The sequence below is a fragment of the Chrysemys picta genome, chromosome 4 (genome assembly GCF_011386835.1).
Source record: "Chrysemys picta bellii isolate R12L10 chromosome 4, ASM1138683v2, whole genome shotgun sequence".
Classification (NCBI taxonomy): domain Eukaryota; kingdom Metazoa; phylum Chordata; order Testudines; family Emydidae; genus Chrysemys; species Chrysemys picta.
In genome coordinates this window covers 83,199,650-83,214,610 of record NC_088794.1, presented here as the reverse complement: position 1 = coordinate 83,214,610, position 14,961 = coordinate 83,199,650, and the positions used below count along the sequence as shown (strand labels likewise).

The 14,961-nt window shown below is 44.6% G+C and overlaps 1 protein-coding gene across 3 annotated transcripts in view; it reads left to right on the top strand.

The window, feature by feature from the left end:
• AMBRA1 (autophagy and beclin 1 regulator 1) overlaps window positions 1-14,961 on the top strand; it is a 202,012-nt gene that overhangs the window by 134,253 nt on the left and 52,798 nt on the right. For all 3 annotated transcript variants that reach the window (XM_005302264.4, XM_005302262.4, XM_065595136.1), the window contains exons 13-14: window positions 919-1,107; window positions 1,522-1,676. In XM_005302264.4, coding sequence (XP_005302321.1) covers window positions 919-1,107; window positions 1,522-1,676 — 344 coding nt within the window. The remainder of the gene's footprint in view (window positions 1-918; window positions 1,108-1,521; window positions 1,677-14,961) is intronic.

Genomic DNA, 14,961 nt, shown 5'->3' with positions numbered 1-14,961 from the left:
AAATACAATAGCATACAATGCATTTTTTCTGTTTTATTTTTTGCTTTGGAGTAGTCGAATAATGGGTTGGAGATGAGGTGTTTGGACTGGCCAGAGGAGAATGCTCTGACAGCGAAAATTGCCCTTTCTTGCTAGCCATATCTAGGGAGGATTTGGCATGCTCACACCAAAAGTGGGCTTTCTTATCTGGCGTGAGGAGTGTTTACCCTTTATCTCCTGTTTACTGGAGCAATTAAAGGGAATATAGCTTTAGGCTGGCAACTCTGTTGAACTCTGAGCTCTTTTAAGATGTCTGTGTGTTTGACCTATGTATTCTAATTACCCTAAAATAATGATTCTTAGATTTTCAGCATACACTACAGATTAACAGGCAGATTCTCATTGACATCTCTCTTCAGAATCCATTGTCTGGGTCCCCTACTCGTCTCCCATTCATGAACACAAAAATCATTGTGGCAACTACAGCAGTTGCTAACATGGGAAAAATATCAGGAGAGTAGCTAAAGACAATAAATATTTTAATGCCTTTTTAGCAGCTGGAAACAAGAACCCTGTGAACAGCCACCTCTCTGTGGACCTCAAGTGTTCAAAGGTCCACAGTTCTAAACTCCTGTTCTAAACTACGCCATCTTTAGCAAAGTGTGGTCTAAGGATGAAGAAAGTGGTTTGATAGCATGTAATCGTCCTTGGTTCTCTGCTTAAGGCTGAAGATTCCTCAAAATGTCTGTTCTCCATTTTGGAATAGATTGTATTCCAGTAGGGCTGTAAATACTGTGGGACCTTTTTAAGGAGACCAAAAATCTGTAGCCCTTTTACATGGAAGATCCCTATCTCTGGCACTAGGCTTGAGCCTCAGTTCTTCCCAACTGCAACTTTACTTCTTTAACCCCTGTTCCTTTCTTTCCTTTTCCTTTGCAGCTTCTGTGAATGTGCTTGTTCAGAACTGCAAGATTTACAATGATGCTAGCTGCGATATCTCTGCAGATGGGCAGCTCCTGGCAGCCTTCATTCCCAGCAGTCAGCGGGGCTTTCCTGATGAAGGCATACTGGCTGTGTATTCTCTGGCACCTCACAACCTGGGCGAGATGCTATACACAAAAAGATTTGGTAAGAATGCATCGGGGGATGGAATGGGAGAGATCTCAGAACCGTTATTTCAGGAGCATACTCTTGGCATTGAAATGCCCTGATCTGAAGATCACAATGAAGTAGCATGTCACTGCTCTAAGGAAGATCACATAATTGATGATCTGACCAGGCAATGATGTGGCACCGCTGTGGTGAAGCTCCAGTTGCTGAAATCCTGGCTAGTTGCTAATGGGAGGGCACGGCTGTGAGGAATCTCCTAGCAGAGTTCTAACTGGCATTGGTAGGGCTCTCCTAGTTCAGTGGACACTGCAGCGTGAGCTCATTACATAGTGAATTATAAGGCACATGAGGGAGTAGACAATTAATGAGGACAAGGGCCAGTGGCTCTGCAATCCCTCAAGGGAAATGTCACCTGTTATGTTCTATCCCCAGGCCCCAATGCCATTTCCGTGAGCCTGTCTCCAATGGGCAGGTACGTGATGGTGGGACTGGCTTCCCGACGCATCCTACTGCACCCTTCCACAGAACACATGGTGGCTCAGGTCTTCAGGCTGCAGCAGCCACATGGTGGAGAAACATCCATGAGGGTGAGTATTCGTCTGCTCATACAGCACTTTGTTTCTGTGTTGGTGTCTTGTTTAGCTGGCTCTGTGGCTCAATGCTGTGGTTGCTGGCTTATGAGGCTAAGGGTCAAAAGTTCCCATCCCATTGAGTGATTAAAAATCTACTAGGTACTTGCATACCACAGTGATGGACCTAAATGGAACAGAATTGTGAAAGTTTACTATGGCTTGAAGCCTGACATCAACCATGCAGCAGTTTTCTGTCTGTAGCATGCCCCATACTTGGAGCATCCCAAATATGAACATTACTACTGCCAGGTCAGCATGTGTGGCAGCCATGGTTTGCTTATAAATATCTTGCACCCAGCCTGGGGTGTTAGAATTGGTTTCACTAAGGAGTTGAAGGAGTCTCTCTGCTGGGGTATTGGGATTGTCAACTGTGTTTGAAAAGTGCCTAACGTCTACCTGGAGAGCAGCCACCAGTGATTGGGAAAGGACGAGAGTTCAGTTTAGTATCCCGTCTGAAGGCTGAGCATGGTGCTTACCACATCAGTGCAATGCTTATACCAAATAAATGCACTCTTGTTGCACTCTGAGTGGATGTTTGCTATCTAACTTAACACAAGTGCTTGAGCTGGTGTGGATGAGCTGTGTCAACCCTATAAGTCTGATATTTGTAGAGTCCGTTTATCTCCTCCCAAAACAATGGGCAAATTTAACAAAATGGGCACAGTGATCCCATCAATCACCACTGAAATGTAACCACTTCTACTGTAAAACATGGCAGCTGTTCAGTAGCGGTGCTACATAACATTTAAGGTAGGCAGTGAGGATGAAAACCATGCCTAGTTGAAACTGCAGAAGGAATGCTAAGGAGGCAGAATGATGTAATAATTAGAATTTAAATCTGGACGGGATACTGGAGTTAATTCCTATACACTTGAGGACAGTGTCATGGCATTTTCCATTACCACAGGAGCACCACACTGCATCTTTACATCTCTGAAATATGCCTACGGCTAATGTATGTCTTTTTTTTATCAGTAATTACCAAGTAGGTGTCCCAAATAGTGAACTGTGGCTGCGAAGCAGTGTGGATTAGTGGGTATGCCTGACTGGCTAAGGTTTTGAACCTTTTCATTTTGAATGGTGGTAGCTTTACACAGTGGAATAGCTTCCATAATGCTGTTCTGTGACCAATGCTACAAAGCCACAAATAGCGTTTTCCTCTGAATGTTATCTCTGATTTTGGCAGTGCTTTCCCAGAGTGTGAGAGTTGCTCTGAGACGTCCCTCTGTAAGAATGCAGGGGAGACACTCCGCCTCTCTATTGGGATAAATTGCTTGGCTCTGCTTCATAACTCTGTGGTCAGTCTCCAAACTGCAGAGAGAGGGACATCCCAGCACAGATCATCTAATGGTCAGCTGCGGTAGAGGCCTGAATATGGATGTGATAAGCAGCAGTGTCTAGCGTGATGACTGCACTTCTCACTAGTACTAAAATGTTTTCCATCTTCAGCTGTTTGAGGATCCCTCTGACCTACCCAAGTTTCACTGCCATAGATGGGTGTGTCACTTCCCAGGGTCCTCTTGTACCACATCATAAAAGTTAAAGGTGGAATAGTCCTCTTAGTTCACATCTCATCCATTCCTACAAGGAGCCAGGCCAGGATTGTTCCTTAAAGCCTATTCTCTAGATAGGCTATAAAATCCCAATAGATGGGGCTTCCCTCCCTTTCTGTGGGGACTGTTCCTCAGCCGACTAATTCTGACTTTTAAGAAATATTGCCTAATAGTCAATCTGTTTTCCTCTTCAGTTCCATTCCTCCAATTTGTATCCCCTTGAACTAGTTTTAAACACGTCTTCTCCTTCCTTGGTGTTTACACCCTTCAAGTACTTGTAGACACTTATTTTCTCCTGCTCTTAGTCATTGTTTAGTAAAGCAATAAATTGTTATTCCCTTAATCTTTCCTTGTAACTTAATCCTCCAGCCTCATACTTACTTTTCTTGCTCTTCTGAATTCTCTCCACATGTCAATGTCTTTCTAGTATTTGAGTTTATGTAATGTGCTAGGTGTGGTCTCACAAGAACCATATAAAGGTAATATTTCCTCCTTTCTCTTGGATGTTAGGCTTAGTAGATACAATCCAAAATTGACATCGTTCTGTTTTTTGTTGGTTTTTTTGTTTTTTGTTTTTTTGCCACTCTACTGCATTGCAAAATTCTGTCCTATTTGCTGTTCACTCTCAGCATTACTGCTCCCCAGTTCTCTTCCTCCATCTGAATAGCTCTGTGTTGGATTATTTTCCCCAGATGGATTAGCTGCATTTATCCAGGTTGAATTTCATTTTATTTTCTGCCTGTATTTTTAACCTCTAGGGCCTTTTTGTGGGTTTTTTCCCCCTGCACTGGTGTTTGCTGCTCCTTTCAGTTTAACAGAAGCTGCTAATTTCACTAATAATCTGTTTTTTCCATTTCCCAGATCATTAATGAAGATGTTAAGTATAGCAGGACCTAACCCCATTCTCTGTGGCCCCACTAAATGCCTCTTTGCTGACCTTGACTGTTAATCATAATCCTTCAGTCTTTCAGTTAGTTTTCAGTCAATACGAGTGTCCATGTCCTGACCAATTTGAATGAATTTTGCAAGCAAGATTTCATGTGGCAGTATGACACATGCTGCACTACACTTGAGCAGTGCTGCATTTATTGCCTTCTGCCCTGCACTTTCTTTGTAATCAGTCCAAGATATAAAAAATAAATGGGAGGCACAATAAAACTGCCATTTCTTTTTTTAAATGTTTATCTCATCATCTAGTTTTACGAATTGTTGACTCATTTTTACAAGTTATCTTTGGGATTTGCAATAAGGCTATTATATTGCTCTGTACCTGCTTCTGAGAGCATGTAAAATAAAACCACGGCCTCAATTAAGATGTTTTATAATAGTCATAGCACACTCGGTGCTGACTAGTGGCTGCTGTATTCATATTCGGTTGGGTAAAAGATTGTTGGCAGCTTGGCAAGTCTGTAATAGAAAAAGTATTTTTTAAATAAGCACCCATTAAAGCTTCTATTCTTTGCTTTGTAATTTAAAACAAGTACATTACAGATAAAGAATCAGTAATCATCCATATTGCCAGTGTGCTGACAGAGTTTGTGACAAAGGAAATACTGCTTAACATTTACTTTTATTCTATTTAAAAATCACAGCCATGCTCTATAAACCGATGCCCTGGGCACATGTTCTAATTTTACATTATTTTAACAACTCCTGAGAGCAAAGTCCAAGAGAAACAGCACTCCAAATTCTATTGAATCCCTCAGAAAGCTCTCCCATCACCTTATGCAGATACTCTCCACCCTGACACTGGAAAAGCCTGGGAGAACAAATAAGCCTTGCAACTTGACCTGAAGGTAATCAGATTCCAGCTTTTGTAAGCTAACAGGGGAATAGAATTCTACAGTTCTGCCCCTCTCGATTACAACAGAAGCAACAAGCCTTCATCCCTCTCACAATTAAGCTGGGGTGTTAGTTCTGTTGCCTCAGATGATCTCAACAGCCACAGTATCAAATGGGAGGAGAGGAGACTAACATTATCAGGATCCAACTCGTTAGGGATTCATAAACGAAAGCCAACATCTTAAATTGCACCTAAAAGCCAACTGTCATCCTGCATAGTTTGTGGAACTCCGGAGTAATGTATTCCATATAAAAGTACCACATTCCTGAATTGCTTTAACATGCAGCCTGTGTAGATTACATTGCAGTGTCCATCTTCTGTTTACAGTGAGCCTGGGTTTAATATTTTGGAGAGATTGAGTTGAGTTGTGCCAGTCAGGATTGAGGTGAATTGACAGAGGTGCACTGGTAAAGAGCGCGGGCACAGAAATTGAATAGCAGAGGTGTGAAGTTAAGTATAATGTGTGTCAGAGCTGTGTGGGAACACAGGACTGGGTGTTTAAGATCTATTGGGTTCTTTCCATCACATGCTCTGGAAGTTTTACCTGCTTGACAATTGGGATGGAAGTCTTCACTTGTGCACATTTCTTTTTCAAATCCTGCTCGCTGTGTTTGCTTTTCGCAAAACATGGAATGTACTGGGATCAGACTCAGTTTTACACTAGCAAAGCTTTTTTGTTTTGGGTTTTTTTTCCAGCTAAAATGGTTCTTCAGTTTGCAAGATTTTAAAGAAATTCTTAAAATTGTTTCATTGAGAAGTTCTAGCCAATGTGACAGACCTAAACCAGTGGGGTACAGGAGTCTGGTAGAGGGCAAATATACTGGTCACTGGATGAGTAGTTTTCTGTTCCCTGAGTGACCAGAGCAGGGGCTGCACTAGAGTAATCAGGAACCTGCTAGAACCAGTTAAGGCAGGCAGGCTAATTAGGACACCTGGAGCCAATTAAGAAGAAGCTGCTAGAATCAATCAAGGCAGGCTAATCAGGGCACCTGGGTTTTAAAAAGGAGCTCACTTCAGTTTGTGGTGTGAGTGTGAGGAGCTGGGAGCAAGAGGCACAAGGAGCTGAGAGTGAGAGGGTGTGCTGCTGGAGGACTGAGGAGCACAAGCGTTATCAGACACCAGGAGGAAGGTCCTGTGGTGAGAATAAGGAAGGTGTTTGGAGGAGGCCATGGGGAAGTAGCCCAGGGAGTTGTAGCTGTCATGCAGCTGTTACAGGAGGCACTATAGACAGCTGCAGTCCACAGGGCCCTGGGTTGGAATTCGGAGTAGAGGGCGGGCCCAGGTTCCCCCCAAACCTCCCAATTGACCTGGACTGTGGGTTCTTCCAGAGGGGAAGGTCTCTGGGCTGTTCCCCAACCCACATGGTGAATCTCTGAGGCAAGAAAATCCGCCAATAAGTGCAGGACCCACCAAGATAGAGGAGGAACTTTGTCACACCAAGTTATAAGCCCCTGAAAAACTGTAGTTTGTATATGCCTAGAGACTCGTTAGCTTGGCAGCTAAATCTCAAAGCTTCATGTGATTGGACTGGACTCTGCATCATCCACCCTGGTGCTGTAATGGCTGAGAAGGACTTTCCCAGCAATTGCTCCTTGCAACTGCCAGGAGCTGCTGTGGCACCAAGCATAGGGCCTGAGAGCAGGGAAACTCTCCTGTGCTCCTGTTGCTGATGCCCAGGCAACCTGGAGTAGGAGGAGGAAGCAGATTTATTTGAATTCAAAGGGGCGGGGAATGTTGGGTGGGTGGGTGGGTGGATGGGGGAGGAGGTGGGGAAATAGGAACCTGGAGGTGATGAGACCAGAAGGGAAGAAAGGTCTGTGATCATTAGAGGGCATTCTGCAGAATATGGAATTGAACTCATTATTCTAGAGTCTCTGTATTCCTTTAGTGTCTAGCAAATAGCTGTGAAACTCACTTGCAAAGTATCTCCATCCCTCTAGTGCAGTGGTGGGCAACCTGCAGCCCGTCAGGGTAATCCGCTGGCAGGCCGCGAGACAATGTTTACATTGACTGTCCACAGGCACAGCTGCCCATAGCTCCCAGTGGCCATGGTTTGCAATTCCTGGCCAATGGGAACTGCGGGAAGAGGCACGGGCCGCAGGGACGTGCTGGCCGCCGCTTCCCACAGCTCCCATTGACCGCGAACGGCGAACCACGGCCACTGGGAGCTACGGGTGGCCGTGCCTGCGGACGGTTAGTGTAAACAAACTGTCTCATGGCCCACCAGTGGATTACCCTGATGGGCCACAGGTTGCCCACCACGGCTCTAGTGGCAGGTCCACATGGAAGATAACAGCTTTCAGCTGCTCTCAGTTACTCCATTAGCAGAAATGGTAGAAGACTGCACTGTGGAACTGAAGATCTCAATCATGCTCAAGCCTCCTGTAGGGTCAGTATGGTTCCACAGGATGACATTTTTGTTTTTAAGGTGTTAAAAAACTTAAATTATATGTTTAAAAACTACATTAAAAGAACATTGTTTGACTCTGCAACCTTAATCTAAAGTTAGGAAATACTTGAATTAATGTTGCCTGTGTAACTTTATCTCAGCCCCCTTATGCCTATGCATTAACTTACAGTCTTTAAATCATATACACAATCATATACTACTTTTTTCCATAAGACCCCTTCTGTGGAATCAGCAGTGGAATTACTGCATAACCAAAAACTCTAGACGAGACATGGCTATGGGCTGAGACGTTTGTAGTGGTGTGGGGCATTGTGGGAAATTTGCACTGCTGCTACCTGTTCTATATTGTTTTGTGGATAACCAAAGGGCTTTGTTGTCTATGGCTGTAGGGCTGGCACACTGTAAGAGTTAAGAGATGCATTCTCTGATGGGAAGATCATGTGCTGAAAATATTTTGCTCTGTCCACTGGGGCCCACACCTGTACAAAAGCCAGTAAAGTCCAAAACTCAGAGTAGGTATTTCAATGGTCTGGAAACTCCTGCAAGATCTGTTTCTAGTGCACCAATTATGGTATTAGACACCAAATACAATAATTAAATGCGTCTCATTCAAGTAGGAATGTCAGTTTTATCATGCCCATTGTGTGCTGGAGAGAGAAATAGGGTATCTAAGATAGTCAGCCACTAACCCGGTAAGGACCTTGAAGTTTAGGACCAGCACCTTAAATTGGATTGATATTGAACAAGGAACCAGAACAGACCACCAGAGTGATATGATCCAGTCTGCGTGCTCTGGTGAGGGCATGATGAGCTCTTGCACTCTATAGTAGACACAATCTGCAGTTGGTTCTGTCAGCCTCACATAGGGAGCATTGTGGTATCCCAGCCTTGAAGTAATAAAGCCAAGCATCACTGTGGCCTAGTACCTGAGGAGTTGGGTGCAGTAATCTTGTCAGTCAGAGATGGAGAAATATATTTCTGGAACTTGCTCGCCCAAGCATAATTCTGAAGAGAGTGCGACTTCAAGATTTGCACCAGTCTGACTCTTGATTGAGGGGTTGGTCATGTTTTCTTAAAGATTTTTCAAAGTGTTTCCTCTTACCTTACTTAGGTTAAGTTTTAAGACAACTGTTTCCTCTAGTTGTTTATTCATTTCAGACATTTAGGCAGCTGGCTGACAGCATCTTCTGATCCAGATGAGGACACACATAGCTGTTTCGTCAGCATATTATTGACACTTGATCTCATTTATTGTTCCACTGAGTGCCCAACAGGCTGAGAGCAGGATGGAGTGGCAGCTGTATGTGAATCCTGTGCTTTTGTCATTGTCACTTTACGATACTGTAAATTTTGCTTTCATTCTCTCAGCATGACATTTAACGGGCAACTCAAAGGTACTATTTTTGGTTCACTGGCTGAATTAAGGCTAAAAATTAGCAGAGGATCATCCGTTTTTTGCCATAAAAATGGCCATAATTTTGCTAGATTGTTGCAGCATTGGCAGATGTCAGAGTAATTTGCTAGAGATCAGCAGTAGCTTAGGGCACAGTCTTGTTTGTACAGCATTCATATCTGCACTGACATACATTTATCTGTCTTCTTTTATGCTGACGGCCCATTTTTCAACATGCCTGCTGCTTCTGTCCTTTTATCTGTTTCTCCCCTAAAGGACAGCGCCTGTTTGCTTAGTTCTATTCGTTGCTTCCTCTGTTCTTGGATTCAGATCTAGTACTGGACAGTACCCTCTAGTTTTTGAGGCATTGGGTTTCTTTTCCCTTTTTATAGCCTTTGGGAGAAACTAGCAGGAAATGAAGGAAGGTAATGAGGCACTTTGCTGAAGGAGTATTATGTTGCTGAGCGAGAGGCGGCATTTTTGCCTGAGATGAACGCCTTCCTAAGATTCAGTCCTTGTTAATTTTCTTCAACCCATCTGCTAGTTGATTATTAAAAGAAGCTTCCTAGGAAATTATGTCATGATAGGCTTCTTGAGATGGGATACCAGGCTACAACACCAAGAACTCCCCTGAAGAAAGGAAGAGTTGGGTGTGCTCTAATGAGGGGGAGGGATAGCTCAGTGGTTTGAGCATTGGCTCAAACCCAGGGTTGTGAGTTCAATCCTTGAGGGGACCATTTAGGGATCTGGGGCAAAAATCTGCCTGGGGATTGGTCCTGCTTTGAGCAGGGGGTTGGACTAGATGACCTCCTGAGGTCCTTTCCAACCCTGATATTCTATTCTGTGAGACCTGCACTGGTCTAAGGGATGACAATAAGCTACATGATCAAGAACAATGAGTAAGAAAGTGGCAGCGTTTTATCTTTGTGTAGAGTTTCTCCTTCCCCCACGGCCTCATGTCCCGCTCATCCGTTTCAGGAAGTGGGCCAGGTATCCTTGTTCATAGTCTGTCAACACTAGGAGTCAGGGAGTTAGGTCCCAGTTGAATCAGTGTATCCTGAAAGGCAAAACTAGGATCTTCTTCAGCTTAGTTGGAGACTAAATGGAATACGAAGGCAACATATACATTTGTTGTATCTGTAGAGTGAAAAATAAACTTAGAAAACATGTGATCCTGTCACATCTGGGGAAGATGAACAGAGTTCGAAAAAACTCCTGTCTTGTTGCACATGGCAAAATTTAGGGTGAGACGCATCAATTCCAAGAGAGCCAAAAAGATGGGCAAGAACCGATTGATTTATCCCATTATGGCTAGTGGGAAGAAACGTTTATTGAGTTGACAGTGATAAATTGCAGGGAAGGGCACAGACTAACCTATCCAAGCAGGGATGAACCAATGAAAGAAGGGGCAAGATGTGTTGTGAAAGATTCAGGGCCATAACTAGCGTCCTATTTGTGCCTTAATTTAGGGAAATTCTTACCAAACTGGAAACTCTTAGAAAGATTTGCCAAAAATCCTTGCTTGCAAAAGGCGCATTGATCACAGTGTTTATATATAAAATATATGCGTTCTCGAACCATCAATAACTCAACCTAAACCCAGTCATCATGTTCACATGCACTTGAGGCCCTGTATGCTCCATGGCAAGCTAAACCTAAACTCTGCTACAAGACAGTTGGAAGGTTCTGGCACAGCCCCGCAGCATACTGAAATTCACCAACAACTTCATTGCCACTTTTAAAAATAGGAGGTTGTGGTCTGAATAAATGTGGAAATGAATGACAATCAGCACAGGAAGACTATCGTTCCTCTGATAAGTTGTTGGCTTTACAATGTACGTAAATTTTCAGCTGTCAGTATGCCACAGATTTTTGTATTAACTGCCTAACTGCATCCATAGAAGATGGTGCTGAAGCTGTAGATCCTGGCAACTAGTGAGGGACATGTGGGGCTTGCAGCATCTGAAGAAGAGTGGGAAGCAGTTTGGGATGTAGGATAAGCACATGTGGGGAGTTATTCTGCTAAAGTAATAGTTAATCTTGACATTGAAATGGTCACTTTTAGATTTCCAAGTTAACACCCTTCCGAGATGAATGGGGCAAGAAAATATTGCATCAGTTATACACAGTTCATACTTTCACTGTAGTGTTTGCAATGAAAGAGCTAAGATTTTTTTATAAATGCAAGCTGAGATTCCAGAGCAGCAAGGAGGGAATTCTACAGCTTGGGAATTGCAAAATACAGAGCCCAGATACATTACTTTTCCTTTATCTTGCCCCAAGTTATCCCCTCCCTCATTGCCAGGTATTGATACACTCCCTATTTGTTTCTGAAAAGCACTCTGCAAACATGTGGACATTGTATAAATAACTAAAAAGGCTCTGATCTATTAGCCAGGGCAGGATGTATGTGAATTTGGCCTTGGAATGAGCTCGAATTGGATAGGGCCTTGTCTGTCTGTATTTGATTCTGCTCCTAAGGCCAGGTCTGTGCTACAAACTTTTGTGGACATACCTCATCACACCCCCAACTAAGCTATGATCCCTGACCAACATACCTGTTCCAGCAAAAGCCTCTAGAGTAGGCACAGTTATGCCAGCAAAACTGCTTTTGTCAGTACAGGTTATTTCACTTGGGGGAACCTGTACTGACAAAAGTGCAGTTTTGCCAGTATAAGCTGCGGCCACACGAGGAGATATTCAAGGCCTGCGTGCAGTGTGTCAATCACTGAAATGAAGAGGCATGGAAAAGCCCAGGGAGAAAGGAGGGTGCGATGATTGGAGGACCTCCAGAGTGAGCCGAAGGGCCTTCACACTTGCACAGTTTGTTTGCTCTTCTTCAAGCTTACGGGTTGAGTTCCTCCTCAGGTACCCTACAGGTGAAGCTTAATGGCTTCCTGCCACCTTAGGGTGGAGTGCTTTCAGTCTTGAACTTAAAGGTCAGCTGTCTCTCAGCATCGGGTCCCCATTGACTTCCCTCATTCTAATGCTGTTTGTTCAATAGAGTCCCTTAGAAATATGCCTCCTTAAACACAGGTTGATACTCTCAAGGCACTTGCCATTCTTAGGCTCTGATCCATTTCCATGGCTTCCTATATTGCAGCCCTTTTCTGATGTCTGAACCTGCTCCTTGCCCAGTGCACTTTGCGTACCTCTGTTTTTCATACTTTCTTTCTACAAGCATTCAGCCTCAGATTGGAGCCTGCAGTCTATTTAAAACTACTAATAATAGTGTGTAACTGTAGTCTAGTGCCTGTGAAATCCTCCTGTACCACTCCAGCCGCTTCTCTCCCCCCCAACCCATGAGGTTGGAGCATTACAGATGACAAGATTTTTCCCCATGTAAACAAGTTAGCGGCTGTGCATTTTTATTCATGCAGTCCCTCTTATCAAGACTGATCTAGCAGCCCCATTTGCTGCTGGGGCTAAGTAAAGGTAACGGCCTGAGATTTATCAGCTTCTCACAAAGGAGAAGCGCCTCATCACGAGCAGAAATGCCTCTCTATTAAATTTAAAAATGAAGAAAAGCAAGAGCTCCTGCTGAGTTTCACTGGCTGCCTGTGTCTTCAGCACAGCCTATAGCTTCTTTCTCCTCTTCTCCAGCTTCAAAACATGCTTTTCTTCCCTCGGCGCCTAGAGTAGGAAAGGGAATGTTTCCCCCACTCCGCCAAGGATACAGGAATCTCCCTCTGCTTTCTATCCCTTCCTTCAGAGCTGGGAAGCCGTTGGTCAGATGCTTTTGTCATTGACGTGGCGCCTGAGATGTGATGCTGCTGGGACTGGGGCAGTGGCAGCTGCAGCAGCAGTGTCTGCTGGCAATTGTAGCATAAGCTTGAGGGCAGCCTGCTGCCTTCTTGGTGTGAGCAATATCCCAGGCCATGGGAGTTTCCTTTCCAACTCTTCTCATTGACACCCCCTTAAATGCAGGGGGGAAGGTGGAATTTAAACGACATTGTTAGGTAGCAGCCGTTACCTTAGGATGGGGCAGGTGGAGGAGCAGCACTAGGTGGATAAGTAACACTTTGCAGAGGTAGCTGTTTGAAGAAAAATAAAAAGTCCCCATCCCCTGGAGTGAGACCAAATTAGCACCATAATTCTGTGTGCGCACTGTGCCCTAAGCGCTCTCAAGCCCACCCATGTACAGCAGCTTGATAGCTTGGAAGGAATCATCAGGAAAGATTCCTTGAGGCTGCTGATCATCATGAAGCCTTTCCTGGCTTCCTGCCATAAATAAATATTTCGCTTAATACCCAAACATTGGATATGACAGGTGCCACAGTGCTGATGCTCCAGCACTGCTGAGATGGAGGGCGAGCAGCAGCAGAGTTTGGCAGCCTTCATGTTCTCCAGCGTAACATATGCAGAACATTTCTGGGTATTGGACCTCTGTTCACCCATTTCCCTCCAGCTTAATACCCCTCCCTCCTCAAATCTCTGTGTCCTGGACAAATCGTTCTGCAGAGATGCTCCTTGATTAGCCTTGAAGGTGGCTGTGGGGTGATGGAGGTGTGCCTGTTTTTTTTTTTTTGTGAATGATTTTTATATGCACACAGCTTCTATGTTCAAGGAGAACAAAATAGATACTCTCCCCCAACCTGCACCCAAGTTGTAAGTGGCTGCTTGAAAGATAATCTTTGTGAGACATCTGAAAATGTGAAAGCACAGTAACAAATGACTCAGCTGAGTCTCTTCCCACCCTTCAGATGCAGGGATGTAAAATGGAAAGGGTCGTGTGTATTATCCTCTCTTTAGCAGAAATTGCTTTCCTTTGATACCGTTAATGTATGATGCTATAAGAACTTAGCTAGATACTGCTGGGATGTGTCTAGAGAAAATCACTTTCCCTTTTGACATTCCTGGATTCGGTGACACCCCCTCTTCCTCTGGTCCCTTGGGTTCAGAGTCTTTCACACATCCCTGAGATTCAGTGACCTGCCCACAGTAAAAGTTTTCTGGAAGCACATCTCTTACTTGATGAAAAGGCATTTTCTGACTGACTGTATCATGCCCCTTTTCCTGGGTTGTCATGTTCCACTTGAAGAGGGAAATTGTTACTTTTGCATCACCTGTTGGGTTCAAGGCCTCCGAGACATGCTCTTAAGGATTTGCTCGGCAGCTTCCCAGACTCCTATTCTCTGAAATTTCCCAGCACTGGAATCAAAATTCTTCAGAATCTCATACCCAGACACTGGTTTAATAACAAGAGAACATGGAGTGGACAGTGGGTAACTTACTGAGATAATGAGGTGTCCGGGCTTGGGAATATCCCTGGTCATGGAATGTTGAGTCAGTAACCCAATTATACTAGAGTGGGCTTGAATGTGGTAATAAATGACACATTCTGCTGGCCAGTAGGTGGTAGAACTTGAAAATGTGCCATTCCTGCTGGATATGTCATTGCAATTGCATAGATGAAACTGGTGCCCAAGTTAAATGAAGTTCTTCTTCGAGTGATTGTTCACGTCCATTACACATTAGGTGTACGCGCGCCGCGTGCACGGACGTCGGAAACTTTTTCCCTTAGCGGCTCCCGTCGGGCCGGCAGGGCCCCCTCCTTCCCGCCAGAGCGGCGCCCCGCTCCGGGGTATATATATCCCTGCCGACCCGACCCCTCCAGTTCCTTCTTACCGTCCGTGCCGTGGCGGCGTTGGAACAACTCTGTCTCTCGTCTGAGAGTGTCCCTTAGCATAGTCATTAGTGTTATTTAGCAAACAGTTATCAGTTATTTAGTAGTAGTGTTGAGCTTAGTAGTTAACAGCTCATTAGGTACTTAAAGTTCCTGCTGTGGTTGTTTGGTCAACCCCGGCACCGGCCCTGGGCGGCGGGGCATGCCGCACGCCCAAGGCTTCAAGGCTTGTGCCACGTGCCGCAAGCCTATGCCATTGAGCGACCCCCACGACTCGTGTCTCCGCTGCCTGGGGGAAGCTCACCAGAAAGAGCGCTGCAAGATCTGCAGGGCCTTTAAGCCCAGAACTAAGAAAGAAAGAGACTTTCGCCTCAAGCAGCTGCTCATGGAGACGGCGTTGCAGCCCTCCACTTCG